Here is a 14,449-nt window from a genome sequence, read left to right on the forward strand (position 1 = left end):
GCGGCTGTGGGCTCCTGCCTCTGTCGAACCCGCTCCTGCGACAGCCCGGCCCCCCAGTGTGGCGGCTGGTCCTGCGCCGGCCCCAGTGTGGAAATCGCCAACTGTTCCAGGTGACCCCAGGGGAATCCCAGAACACCCAGGGGGCCCAGGGGACCCCTGAAGAACACCTCAGGGACTCCAGGGGAGCCCCAGAACACCCAGGGGGCCCAAGGGTATTGTTTATTCTTCCATTATTTCTTAACTCACTGTCGTGGAGCAACTCCAGATAGGAGGCCCTGGATGAGGAGCCTGGTGTCCCAGAGGTTGCCAGTGGGGCCACACGGTGGGCAGTTTGAAACCACCAGCCGCTCCGAGGGAGAAAGATGGGACTTTCTACTCCCATCATGAGCGACAGTCTTAGAAACCCCCAGGGGCAGCTCTGCCTGGCCCTATAGGGTCTCCGGGAGTTGGCATAACTCCATGGCAGGCGTTTGGTTCTTGAATAGGGCCCAGCAGAAGCTCTGGGTTTCTGGGACGGACTGCCAGTCTTTAGTCCTGCTGGGCAGCCATCTGGTTGGAACTGCTGACCTTGCTCCTCTTGTTTCTACCTGCCCAGCTCAGCCAGCCTGTGGTCTTTGAAAAGCCCCAGCCTCTCCCTAAAACCAGCCCCGGTCACAGCGCCCACTGTGCAGGCTCGGTGGTGGAGGCGGCCTTGTGGGACCCCGGAGGCCCTGGGGGACGCAGAGGGTGCTTCCACGCTGACCACGCGCTGCTTGCTCCCCAGGAATGGCGGCTGGACCCCCTGGTCGCCATGGTCCCCCTGCAGCACCACCTGTGGGATCGGCTTCCAGGTGCGCCAGCGAGCCTGCAGCAACCCCACACCGCGGCATGGTGGCCGGGTGTGCGTGGGCCAGAACCGTGAGGAGAGGTGGGTGCCAGCGGCCCAGCCTCGGTGGTCTAGCTAGGCTCCTGGGGGCATGTGCCCACCCACTGTCTTTGTCTGCTGTCCTGGGATTCTGACCAGAGCCTCATGCCTAGCGGCCCCTGGCCCGCCTGCTTACGTCCTCCTCCTCCACATGTTGGCTTTGTCCGGGCCCCAGCTACCTCCTCCCTGAGGCCTGGGGGGCGCGGGGCCGCCCAGAGCCTATTTTTACTGGCAGCTGTTACAGGGGGCTCTGAGCAAACCTTCCCAGAATGCCACTGCTCGTTTGGGGAGGGCAGCATGGGCTGGGAGAATTTCCCTGGGGAACCTTGCCCCTGCCCCTGCAGCCTGATCCTGCCCCTCAGATACCTGCTTGTCCCCCAAAGAGTGTAAGGGACACAGTGTCAGCAGAGTGTCAGGAATGCTGTGTGGCCCGTGCCCTGAGTGGACAAACACAATTCTTGGGGAAGGGTAGCGGTGGACACCTCCAGGAGTGGAGAGGGAGCGGCACGTCTTGGTGGTGTGTCTGCTGTCCTCTGGCTTCCCCTCTGGAGCAGGGGGGCCCTGTGACCGGCTCTCCTGGCCCCACACACACAGCTTGTTTTGGCTGCATTGCTGCTACTGCATGTGGGGTCGTGTAGATTCTGGCTGCAAGCATCCTTGCAAAGGCCTTTGTCTCCTGCTGACTCAGGTCAAGGCAAACCCGTCCAGAGTGGGAGAACCGAAGTCAAGGTTACAGGAATCCCACCCAGTCCCCGCCGGGTGGGGGGGTGTCCCCAACAACTGGGGCTGGGGGTGCAGGATTGTTTAGAAAACATCCTCTACAGTGATGTGTTGCCTCAGGTGTTCCCCTGCCAGCCCGCGTGCAAGTCAGGGAGAGGCAGTACTTCCCGGCCGAGAGAAAGTTCCTGAGGGGCGGAGGGGCGAGACGCAGCAGACTCGGATCATCAAAACCACAATCTCATCTCCTCCTTTAACCCACGCCTTCACATCTGCTTCAGGACAGGTGGAAACATTGTTTCCCTGATCCAGAAATCCCTAGCACAGCAGGCCTGAGCAGATACCCCGTGACGGTGGGAGAGGCCAGCAGCCAGGGCCGGAGTGGACTCGTGTCCCTGAGAAGGGCGCACTCCAGGGTGCCGGCTTCCTGCGGATCATCAGGCAGCACTGTGATCAACTGTGATCCAGAGAACAACGTTGTCCAGGACTCCGTCTTACTTGGATCCACAGTCAGTGCTCATGGAAGCGGCCACCACGAGAGAGGTTCCGTTGAGGACTGAGATGAGCCTGGCTCCCGCATCGTGCTATGTTCTCTCGCCTCACATCCACGTGAAGCTGGACATTGGATAGGGAGGCCGAAGAAGGATCCGAGCATTTAATGTTGGCATCGGCAAGAACCTTGATGACCCGTGAGTTGACAGAACAAGCAGATCCGTCCTGGAAGAAGCACAGACAGAGGCTCCCTGGAGCCGAGGATGGGAGCCTTCCTCTCTTGTGCTTTGGGCCTGTGGTCAGGAGAGACCAAGCCGTGGGGAAGGACATCATGCATGGCAGAGTGGAGCGGTGGTAAAGAAGAGGAAGGTCCCCAAGGAGATGGGCGGACAGAGCTGTAGGCTCCAACATGACAGAGATGGACAAACACAATGGCAGCAGCCGTGGGCTCAGACATGACAGATGGACAGACACAATGGCAGCAGCCTTGGGCTCAGATATGACAGAGATGGACAGACACAGTGGCAGCAGCTGTGGGCTCAAACATGACAGAGATGGACAGACACAATGGTAGCAGCCGTGGGCTCAGATATGACAGAGATGGACAGACACAGTGGCAGCAGCTGTGGGCTCAAACATGACAGAGATGGACAGACACAATGGTAGCAGTCGTGGGCTCAGACATGACAGATGGACAGACACAATGGCAGCAGCCGTGGGCTCAGATATGACAGAGATGGACAGACACAATGGTAGCAGCCGTGGGCTCAGACATGAGAGTGGTGGTGAGGCTGGCGCAAGACTGGCTGGTGCTGTGCTCTGCTGTACCTGGAGTCACAGTGAGTTGGGGCATGCCAGATGGCCCCTGCCCTCAACAGCAGGCCTTCAGCAGGGTCAGGAGAAGCAGAACACGGGTGCACCACACAGGAGGAGCCGACTGGTTGTCACACAAGCAGCGCGCATGCTGTGTGCTTCTCCCGGCCACACCCACCCATTTCCATCCATCTCAAACACTGTGTGGAGTTGATGCCGACTCGTAGTGACCCTATAGGACAGGATAGGACTGCCCCTGTGAGTGCCTGAGGCAGTAACTCTTTACAGGAGTTGAAAGCCCCATCTCTCCCATTCTGAGCTGTTGGTGATGGCAACGGCTACATGGATGGCAGCGATCGGTGACCTTGTGACAGCGAGCTTGGGGGGATGAAGATGCGGGGGAGGGGGCGGGGGGGGGGGGGGGACGGGTAGCCCCAGGAATTCCAGCTGGGGATGGTTGGATGAGCATAGGGAGAAAGCAGGTCACGGGCTCTGAGGACCCGGGGGTGTTATGCACCCACTGAGCACACGTTAGCTTGTCTGCGGAGAAACACACTTCTCTGGGGCAGGGTTAGGCTCTGGGCAGCAGGCCTGGCACTGTGTGGAGGACCAGCCGGCTCTTGGCTAGAAGCAGCAGCGGCGATGTGGAGGAGAGCAGGCTCTGATCTGCAGAGTGGCCACAGGAGCACAGTAGTCTCCCACATCAGACTTGCTGTCCATAGGGCCCAGCCTGTGGAGAAGGACATCATGCTCAACAGAGAAACCGGGCTCTGACCAGCTGTGTGACTGGCGTCCAGAATGCTTCCTAGAGGCAAGGACGGGGAGACCGTCTCATGTGCTTTGGACATGTGGTCAGGAGAGACCAGTCCCTGGAGAAGGACATCGAGCTTGGTAAAGTGGCGGGGCAGCCAAAACGAGGAAGGCCTTCGATGAGATGGACGGACACGGTGGCTGCACCGATGGGCTCAGGCGCAGGAACAGCTGTGAGGATGGTGCAGGACCGGGCAGTGTTCCCTTCTGTTGGGGACAGATAGGGTTGCTATGGGCCGGAGCAGCTTTATTGGCCTCTCCCTGCCACCTGAAGGAGCGTCCCTCTGCCTCCGGTCACTTTCTTTTCCATGTCCCTTCCAGTCCAAGCCGGCAGCCTTTTTGCTGCAGTAACTTTTGGGGACAACTTCCAGGATCTCCCTGGGATTCCAGGCAAACCCCTCATTGTCCCTGGACTGATGCTGCCTCACGGGAACCTGTGTGTTACGGAACACAGCTGTGTCCCAGTGGGGGGCAAGGCATTCATGACTGGGATTCTCCCTAACCATAACTCCGTGACTTGTTCCCACCTCCCCACGGAGCGGGTGGATCCATCGCTGAGCTTCCTCATGAGACGTTTGTGGTTCTCACAGTTCCAAACCACCAGCCACTCCTCGGAAGATGGACGTGGCTTTCTACTCCTGTAGAGACTGACCATCTCAGAAACCCACAGGGGCACTGCTAGCCTGTCCTGTAGGGTCGCCGTGTGTGGGTGGGGACTAACTGGAGGACAGCGAGGCTTTGCAGAGACCTGGATTTCTGCCCAGGAAGTGGGGGGTGGTCCTGGACTTTGATCATATCCCACCTCTGCCACAGTTCCAAAGTCAAGCACCTCAGGAACAGCTTCGGCTGAATTGATTACATCCTGAGCATGTTCATTTGATCCCGTGGCCAGTCTGTGATCACCCAGCCTTCTCTTGGGGTGAAGATTTCAAACACGGTGGGTTTCCTGCTCTTCTGTGTCCTGAGCTGAGACAGGTGCCCCTGGACTAACCAGGCTGCAGTGAGAAACTAGTACAAACCCAACAAGGGTCAAACCACGTAGAGCTTCAAGACAGGGCTGGGGATCCGTTCCATGAGGGCATACGAAGAAGACCTCTTTCCACATACCGTAGGTTTGGGGAAAAACGGATAATGCAGGATGAAGTTAGGTACCATCTAGCCAGCTATGACTAATAGCAGCCCATGTATAACAGACCAGCCCTCTGTCTGCATTACCCCCAGGGGTTCCCCACCTCTGTCCATAACCTTCCACTGTGACCCCATCAGAGGGGCCAGCAGTGGTGGTCCTCACCTCCTCTTAGAGAAGCGGTTGGCCTGGTTGGTCCTCGACTCTTAGGAGACTTCTCCCACCATGACATCAGCCTGCCATTGCTGTTCTTCACAGCGGACTTTGGCTGGTCTGTCTGTCTAACGCATTCCCACTGCTGCCACATGGCATCTCCATGCCCCAGGACCCCGCCTTACCCCTGCTCGGCACACCCACCCGTGCCCCCGACCTACTGTACACCTGTGGAGAAAACCCACAGGGGTGGCCCTCACAGACTGACGTGTGATTTCTCACCGAGTGTTGCTGCCCCTTGTCGTGAATCTGGCTCATGGCGCTCCTGTGGCCCGGACCAGAACTGGGTGGCTGCGGCTTTCCCCTATGTCTCTGTAGGGTGGACCACAGCTGGTTGTCTGACCGCTGTACCACTAGGGCATCTTTCCCACCAGTGATGGGGAAGGCTCTCGTGGACGTGGGAGGACCTGGCTGCCTCCATTCCCATTCTTGGGGACCCCTGTTGTTGGCATGTCCATCTCATCTGCCTCATCTTCTCCATGAAAAGCATGGAGTAATGGCACTGAGGGGCCATGTCAGACCCCTTCCAACCACCTTCTGCCACGAGGCCAGGGCCAGACATGTCTCCCCCAACTCCTCGTCTGACCCACCGGTAACTGGCCCCACACCCTCTTCTGCTGGGTTCCAGAATTCATTGCATTCCCCACACAGAACTCACAGCTAATACTCATGATTATGGGGAGCTGACAGCTTGCCCCAGTGAGGATCAGTCAACAGTAAGGATACAGCCATTGATCCACAGCGGCACCTCTTCTCAGCCACGTGCAAGTGTCTCTCTGGACCTCAGCCTCTCAGCCACGTGCATAGTTACCTTGGCTCCTGTTTCTAAGCCCACCTGCCCCTCTTTCTGATATTCCCAGTCGCCTCAGTCCCTCCATTCTATCTCCATGTCTCCTTGCCTTGGCCTCTGCTCAGCCTGACTCCTCTACTCTGTCCTATGGTTTCTGGGCAGCAGCAGCTGGTCTCAGCCTTCCCCACTTCAGACAGAGATCTCAAACATGCTCCAGGGGGGGCTCTTCTTCTGATGGCTCCAGGATTTCGTCCATCCATCCATCCATCCAAGACGGCTCGTGTAACACGGAAGAATGACTGATGGAGGTGTGGCTTTTGTCTCAGCACATATATCCCCAGGGAAACCGAGGTGTGACTGAGTCATTCCCTCTACTCCGGTGGAGACTCAGGATACTTCCCACTTGCATCCTAGAACAGGGCTCCCTCCACAGTGGGGCGGCAAGTGCAGGCACAGAGGCCGGAGGTCACGCTCCATCACAAGACAGCTCGGCTACCGGGCCACACCAAGGAAGGGACAGCCTTGCAGGGGGGCCTCTGGAGACACAGGCCCAGCCTTTCGTCCCCACCGTCTCTGGGACTCGAGTCTGTGCTTCCTGGAGGGACCCCTCCTCCTTTGCTGCTGATGCATCTCCACTCACAGCCCACAGGGCCCTGGATACAGCACGGGGTAGGACTTCCTTTGGGGTTCCTGAGACTGGTGGCTTCAAACTGCTGGCCTTGCAGTTAGCAGCCTGGCACATAATCCCCACGCCCCCAGGGCCCCTCGTGAGAACCAGCAGGTCCTCGGTGGTGTCCTCATCCCCCTGAGTGGTGCCCCTCACTGGACTCTGCTCAGCCTGACCCTCACCCCAAGGGGCTGTGAGCATCAGCAGCCGGCTGCTTGCTCCCCATGGGGGCAGTTTTAGTCTTCGCTCTGGATGCTGGTGGAGAACTGGGGTCCACAGGGGGTGCAGGCCTGGACTTAATCATCAGGAAGCCTGGCAGGGTGTTGAGGATGAAAAACCAGTCCTTGGTCTTTAACCGAGTTTGCTGAGAGGCGCTGACGTTGGCCCTTCATAGTGAGGGGCACGTACTGGACTGACCACAGGCTCTGGCTGGCCTCGGGCTTGCCCAAACAGAATGCAGGGTGGTTTACCCCGAGAGGACTCCGAAAGCCCAGATGGGGCCCTGCTGGCTCTGTCTCCAGCCCCTCCGTCTGCCCTGTGTGCATGCGTTGCCCTGGTCCCTCACCTCGCCCGGTGCCCACTGAGGGCTCTGTCTTATTTGTGTCTCCTCACTGGCCACCCAGGAAGCTCCGCCCCGCCGTGTGAGTCCAGCGTCTGCATCCCTCTGTCTGTGCCCGCGCATGGTCGATCCACGTCTGCCTGCCCTCCTGGACTGCCCTCTCCCCTGAAGCATGCCTGCCTGCTGGCACCAGTGAAGGGATGGAGCGGGCAGGCTGGGCTGGCCCTGCTCTCAGCCACCCCTGCTTCCCCCCCCTCCCCACAGGTACTGCAACGAGCACTTGCTGTGTCCGCCCCACGTGTTCTGGACAGGCTGGGGCCCCTGGGAGCGGTGCACGGCCCAGTGTGGGGGTGGCATCCAGGCACGCCGCAGGACCTGCGAGAATGGGCCGGACTGCTCTGGCTGTGACGTGGTGAGTGCCGTCGCCTCCCTGGACATGGGATGTCCACCTTCCGCAGTTACTGGGGGAGCAAGGGAACGTGTGCGTGCGTGTGCATGTAAGTGCATGCAGGTGTGGGTGTATCTTTGTTCTCAAACACACTGCCATTGAATCAATGCCGGCTCACAGTGACCCTGGAGGACACGGTAGAACTGTGGGGACAGTGACATCCACGATCCCAGGGATACCTGGGCTGAGAGACAGGGAAGGCCCTTCCCCCTGAGATGGTGTCCAGAAGGCAGACATCCCTTCTGATGACCTTGAGGTTAGCAGCCCAACAAGTAACCGCGGTGCCACCAGCATCTGGGATTGGTGGACTGGTGTGTGGCCGCTGCCGCCCCTGAACTGCTCACGGCGCCCCACGCGGCAGCGTGGACCTGCACTGCAGTGTGGCCCCTCAGTCCTGGGGTCTTTCCGACCTTCCCTCTGAGGCTCCTGGGGGTGGCTCACACTGCCCGCCTTCCCTCTGGTGTGTAGTTGCCCGTGCCACCAAGGACCCCCTCTCCTATGGATTGTCAGCAAACGCTGGTGCTCGTTGGTTGTAGGGCAGTTAGCAAGGCCCCAGGCTTGGCTGCAGAGCGTAGAAATGCGTGGGGTTCCCTGTTTAATTGTCACCAGGCTTGCCTCCCGGCAGGCGTTTTTCTTCCCAGAGCAGCAGCTTCAATGTTTAATTATATCAACAGTCTCTCTTAATTTGTGTTTTGCTCAAGACGTGCCGGCCCACTTTGGGCTCCTTCTCACTCTTTCATCCACGTGCTTCGTGCTTCCCGGGGTTTCATGGAGCATGCACAGCGATGGATGTTAGAGACGATTTACATACATCAACATTTCAGAGGGACTGGTGATTCATTGAAGACTGGGAACAGATGTGGGCCCTGGGAGACCGCTTTGAAACTTCGCAGATGCGACCACTTCTCTTCCCACAGCTGGCTGCTCTGCTCCCACTGGCACTGGGGCCCTGAGGTGTGCAGGGCTGCTTCCCCACCAGGCCTTCCTCGGCGGCGGGGGGCGGCTGGGGGGGACTTGGCCTTCCCACCGCCAGGCTATCTGATGCCACCAGCCAGGGCTCCGGCGGCCCTGCAGATGTGCAAGGAGGACCCTGTTGGTGGCTGGTGTGCTCAGGACACCCCAGCAGAAACGGGCTCTCCCATAAAGAACCTACCATACACCAGGGCCTCCACTGTGTGGCTCTGTGGCTCAGTGACAAGCCCTGCACACCTGACCTTCAAAGAACCTTTTCCTGTGCTTCACCCACCCTCGGCCCATGTCTGCTGGGCCAACCTGACTCCCAGAATCCCAGAGGCTGTCCCCCGGGGGCAGAGCTGGCCAGTCTGCTGGCTGTGTTCCGGCCTCGTGGTCAAGCCATGCTGTGTGAGAAGGATGCTCTTGTTGGGCCTCTAGTCACCCTGGTGGGAAGCATTTCCTGCATCTGCACCGGGCTGTTCTCACCCCAGGAAGTGACCCATAGGGGACCCTCTGAGGGTCATCTCCAAAGGACTGTAGTGGCTTCAGGAGGGAGAGAGAGAAGAGGAAGCCATGGCTTCATCTACAAAACCAGACACACATGAAAGGAAGCGTTCCAAATGGCAGAGAGAGGAGGAGGAGGAGAGGAAGAGAGAGGGGAGGGGTGGGAGAGAGAGAGCCAGGGGAGACAGGTGGGGCCTGGCATCGAGGGGCCCCTCTGAAGGAGTCCCCCAGGTGGCTTTCATTAGGAAGCTGGGTTAATTGATTTCTCCCCCTCTGCTCACAAACCCGGGTCTCGCTCAGGGGTTGGGCATTGATGCGTGGAATCGACGGGGAGGGGAGGACCTGGCCCTTTAAGTACACTGCCTTTGATCATTAATTTCTCTAATCCTCTCTGTGATCTCCTAAGATACTGTAACATTCTAAGTCATTCCACGTGAAGACAAGGACATGCTCGGCACCTTTAATGACTGGCTGAGGCCTGCCATCCCGCCGGAATTTTCAGCCCTCTGCATCCAAACCAGACGACTGCCCTCTGTTGATCAACTCTCAGTGACCCCGCATGCCGAGTGGAACTGCCCAGAGGGGTGTCCAAGCCTGAAGCCTTTATGGGGGCACAGAGCCTCCTCTTTCTTTCCAGGAGCAGCTGGTGGGTTTGAACCTCTGGCTTCATCCACTGTGCTACCAAGTGGCCTCTACGGATCCAGGTCTCCCTGCATTCCTTTGGAATGCTTTCTCTTCTCAAACCCTTGGTAGCTTCTGCTCAGCTCCTTTGCTCCGGTTTTCCCTTCTCCCTTCAAGAGCAGGTTTCAGCCTCTTCAAACACCTATTTTTCTGCCTGTCCCGTCTGTTAATGACTGTGAGAGACCAGCCTCCACTCCCGGAGGGGTCCGAAGTGGTGGCTCTGTAATTGAAAGGGGAATTAAAGAGACATCAGACAAGGCATGCAAGGGCTCACCTCTTCTGAGGGCAGAATCAAGAGCGAGAGAGCGCGAATGACTTCTCTCACAGGCTAATACCATCTCGGGCATGCAAGCCATGTCATACACCTACAAAACAGGAAGTGGATGTGTTAGAGGCATACATGTGACAGGAAGGGGACAAACTAGGGGGACATAAATGCACCAGCAAGGGGATGTACTAGATTAGTGGTTCTCAACCTTCCTAATGCCACGACCCTTTCATACAGTTGATCATGTTGTGGTGACCGCCCCCCAACCATAAAATTATTTTCGTTGCTACTTCATCACTGTATTTTTTTCTACTGTTATGAATCGGGTGACCCCTATAAAGGGGTCCTTCGACAGCCCCCCCCCAAAGGGGTCGTGACCCACAGGTTGAGAACTGCTGTACGGGGGCATCCATGTGACAGGAAGTTTCCTAGGAAGCAAGGTGGGCGGGCTCTCGAGTGACGATGGCAGCTTAACCTTTGGTCGTCTCCGAGCTGGTTTGACCTTAGGTGTCTTTGAGCTCTTCTCCAGGGAGCAATCTATGATCCTGACCAGAAGGCCGTGATTAGGCTGGGGCTGTCTGATCGTCTTGGTGGCAGACAGCCTTCAAGCGGTTAACTTTCAGGCTCCAGTAGGCACATGTGCTTGCAAGCAGCATCTTAGAATTGGCAGTGTGATGGGGGGACATGGTGGGGAATAACTTGTAGTTAGGAGCCTGTGACTGGAATTCGTCTCCAACCCAGTGTGAAGGCCTCCCTCCACCAGAGTCTGCTTCCCAGGCTCCTTCAATATGAGCAGACTTTGTCCGCATACACTCTCCTCTCCGTTCTCGCAGCTTCCCACCCGTGACCTCTTACTCTCTTCTTGCACGATGTTTCTGATGTTGTCCCACAGCTCATCTGGTCCCTAAGGATCCATGGGTCAAATCTGTGCCTTCGGCGATCACGAAATCCCGGTGGGATATCCTCCGGGAAAGATTTTGGCTCTCCTCATGGGCTGGCCTTCGTTCAACTTGAACTCGCACAGGAGCGGTCAGCTGGCCTCTGGCTGTTCCGACTGTTGACTTTGAGCTTTCCAGAGACACAGGCCAGCTCATTTCAGATGATTCCATGGGGGAGGCCTGCGTGTGTGAGCCGCTGCTGATGCTGGGGAAGCGCGTGTGTTTGCATTGAGTGAGGCATTGGCCTTGCAGACTGGTCATCTGTCTCCTGGGCAACAGATCCCACCACGGCTGTATCTTCAGACTGCCACCCCTTCCTCTCTGCGGATTGTCTGTCTGTCAGTGCTTTCCATCAATCTAAAGTGTGTTGAGTTAAGCGTGTCTACCCTGCGTTCTTGGGAGTATTTCTACAGGACAATTCACATCAACTGTGTCAAACATAATGTGCCTTACGTTATCTTTAAATATGAGTTTTATATTTTAATTTATTTTGCTGGGGGAAAAGCCCCATATTGCTTTTGCTATCTAAAAGAAATAAGGTAATTCTAGATGGTGTCATTCATCAACCCATAAGGGGCTTCAGAAGTGTAGAAAAAGTCCAATATTTTTTATTATTTCCATTTTTTTCCACAAAGTGTTTGAAACCCGCTCCCTTTTGTGTGTGTGTATGCATGCACACGTGGATTTGCACACGTGTAGGCAGTCCTTATTCTGATAAAATCTATTTTTAAACAGTCATCCTTTCCATTTTAGTTATAAATTCTTTGTTACCATCATTTATTTCCCTTACTACCTGCTGCTACATTTGAAAAATTTAAAGTTAATGTCCCACAGAAATGTGTCTTGGGTAATTGGGCCCAATCCAATTTTGAAGAAGAAAATTCTATCATACTGATAGGAAATGAGTTTTAAAACTTCTTAATACCAAAAAGAGAAAGAGCGAAAGTGATAATAGTTTGAAGTCAGGGCCAATCTCTGGTTCCTTTATTAGTGTGTTGGGCAGTAACTACAAGAACATGGTTATGAAATGCTTGCATCACTGTTAAAAGAGGTGGGTGGTTTGGCAGGGGACATCGCCAACACGTCTTTGAATCGGCGGTTACCCTGGTGCGTTGCAGCATTTCTGTCTCCTCGTGCATGTTTTCTCAGTGTCTCTTCTGGTGGGAGAGTTGTCCTCTTGCTAAACCTATCCTGCTGTGGATCTGCCGTTAGGTACCCTGATAGGGGTCTGACTCACAGTGACCGTGCACCGCAGAGCTAGGTCCAGAACATGGAGGTGCAGGCCAGCGTCAGAGCCTGGCTCACCATGGACAGGAGCAGCCCGCACTGATCCCCATCGGCTCCACGTCCGGCTCACCTCCACCTTTCCTCTAGCGTGGGCCCCAGCACCCCTCTCACGGCACTCTCAAGCCAGCTGACTCCCAGATCACACGCACTTCCGGAGGAACGGGACACAACTGATGACCAGAAGCTGTTTCCTTTCTCTCTGCCTCTTCTTCCTGCTTTCTTCCCTCCCCGACTTCCTGTCCTTGGGACTGCTGTGGGGCTGGCTGCATGGCCTGTCCAAGGTAGGCCACGTTCTGACCTGTGCCCTCCTGGGAGGTCACAGGCACTCATTGGCACAGAAGGCAGGCTGGGCTACAGTGAGCTGCATTTAATCAGGGTCAGCTCATTCCCACCATTCCAGTGAGGACAATGGGTCCCTCTCACAGTCCAGGCATCTCCTTGTCCTGCAGACCAGTATCTGTCTGTCTGTCTCTCTCTCTCATAGATGCCCACTTTCATAGACTAGATCGATGGGTGCCAATGGAATGTGGCCACCCATCTCATCATCGGTCTGTGTCTCCCACTCGAGGGGTCATGTCAGTTAGGTGTACCAAGCTACCTCCTCACTGACCCTCTGATGGTCTCCACCTGCCTGCGCTGCCACAAGCTTCTGATTCTGTGGGCTGTACCCACGTGCATGGCATTCGCCGAGCCACCCTGTGATCATCAGGGTACTCTCAGCCAGAGCCCAGTAGAATTAGCTCCCAAATGTAAATTTCCTAAATCACAGACTTTGGGCATCCGTTTCATTTACTGTTTCCCATTTTAGCATGTCCTATTAAGTACTGCCCGACTGCCCAAAGGGTGAAGTTACACGCTCTGTTTTGGTTTGTTGCTGTTGATTACAATACTCAGCATTAATTTCCAAAGTCTACCTTCAGGCCTGTTTTGCTCCACTAGGTAAGGAAAACACTCCTGTCATATAAACACAGAACCTTCAGGTGCCCGCCTGGCCAAAAAGTCACTGTGCGACAGAATGACACACTGCTCAGCCCTGTTTCACCCTCAGGATTTATATTCCAGCCGAGTGTGGTGGCCACTACGTCCATCCATCTGAGGTGTCTTTCTCTTCTTCTCTGGCCTTCTACTTGACCAGGCGTGAAGTCCTTGGGGCCTAGTCTCTCATGACAATGTGTCTAAAGTAAGTGAGAAGTCTCACCATCTTGGCTGTCCTTTTCCCAGAAGAAACCTGTTCTTCTGGCAGCCCATGGTACTCACTGTTCTTCGTCAACGTCATTCAAATGCACTGCTCCCCCATGCTCCTTCCTGTTCACTGCCCAGCCTTCACATGTGTGTGAGGTGATCGAAGCAGAAGAGGAGGCAAGGGCCCTGCGGAATGCTGGAGGAGGTCTTGGGCGGCAGGCTTGCCCAGTGCAATCACTGTCTGCTGGGACTTCGGCTTCCACGAGTGTCTTACCCATTCCAGACAGCGAACGATAACATAACCATCCCAGAATCCAGCTGCCCTTCCCTTGTTTGCTCATCCCTCTCCACCAAACGCCACGTCTCCATGAACCAGGGGCCATGACAGCAGAGCCGGCTCCTGGCGGCATCATTGGCAGAACCTGCCTTAGCCCAAGGCTGATCCCTGTGGTAGAGGTCACTCCAAACCCGGGACCAGTTCTGACTTCAGCTGTCCCTTTCTGGACACTCCGTGTGCTTCTCCTCGTGTTGACAGGGACCAGGCACCCACGGACCCTGCTCTCAGAGACGTGGTTCATTGAGTGAGTGACTCCGAATTAGGGTCAGGAGGGATGTGGGCAGTGCTCCCTTCTTTAGCATAGAGCATGCCTCCTCGCTCTCTCAGTCCCCTGAAGATGGGCTTACTCAGCCCCCTCGGAAAGCCCTCTCTCATCCCACCCCTAAAGGACAGACCCCTCTCTCTCAGCCCCCCAGGACAGACCCCTCTCTCAGCCCCCCAGGACAGACCCTTCTCACAGCCCCTCTCTCCCTGGCTGTGCTGCGGGTCCCCTCTGGGCCCCGTGGCTGTCTTTGGTGGTGCCTGGGTTGCTGTGGTTCGAAGCCAGCTTGATGGCAGTGCGCTTGGTGTGTGTGACTGACTCTTGGCCGTGTCATAGGTCTTCCAGAAGGGTCCTTGCCTCCTCTTTATCTTTTTGCCTTTGCTTCTCCTCTTTCTGCTTCTCTGTAAAACCTCCGTGGGACTGTTTGCATAAATACATATCTCCTTATCCATTTTAGGGCATGGCCCCTCCTGTGGCCTACAAACTGACCAGTCGCC

The 14,449-nt window shown here is 56.3% G+C and overlaps 1 protein-coding gene across 1 annotated transcript in view; it reads left to right on the forward strand.

The window, feature by feature from the left end:
• SEMA5A (semaphorin 5A) overlaps positions 1-14,449 on the forward strand; it is a 110,528-nt gene that overhangs the window by 83,657 nt on the left and 12,422 nt on the right. Inside the window, exons 13-15 of the mRNA XM_045285291.1 lie at positions 4-110; positions 764-907; positions 7,356-7,503. Of these exons, the coding sequence (XP_045141226.1) occupies positions 4-110; positions 764-907; positions 7,356-7,503 (399 nt within the window). The remainder of the gene's footprint in view (positions 1-3; positions 111-763; positions 908-7,355; positions 7,504-14,449) is intronic.

The sequence above is a fragment of the Echinops telfairi genome, unplaced genomic scaffold (genome assembly GCF_000313985.2).
Source record: "Echinops telfairi isolate 266 unplaced genomic scaffold, ASM31398v2 ScPeMD7_7469;HRSCAF=8507_1, whole genome shotgun sequence".
Taxonomy (NCBI): Eukaryota; Metazoa; Chordata; class Mammalia; order Afrosoricida; family Tenrecidae; genus Echinops; species Echinops telfairi.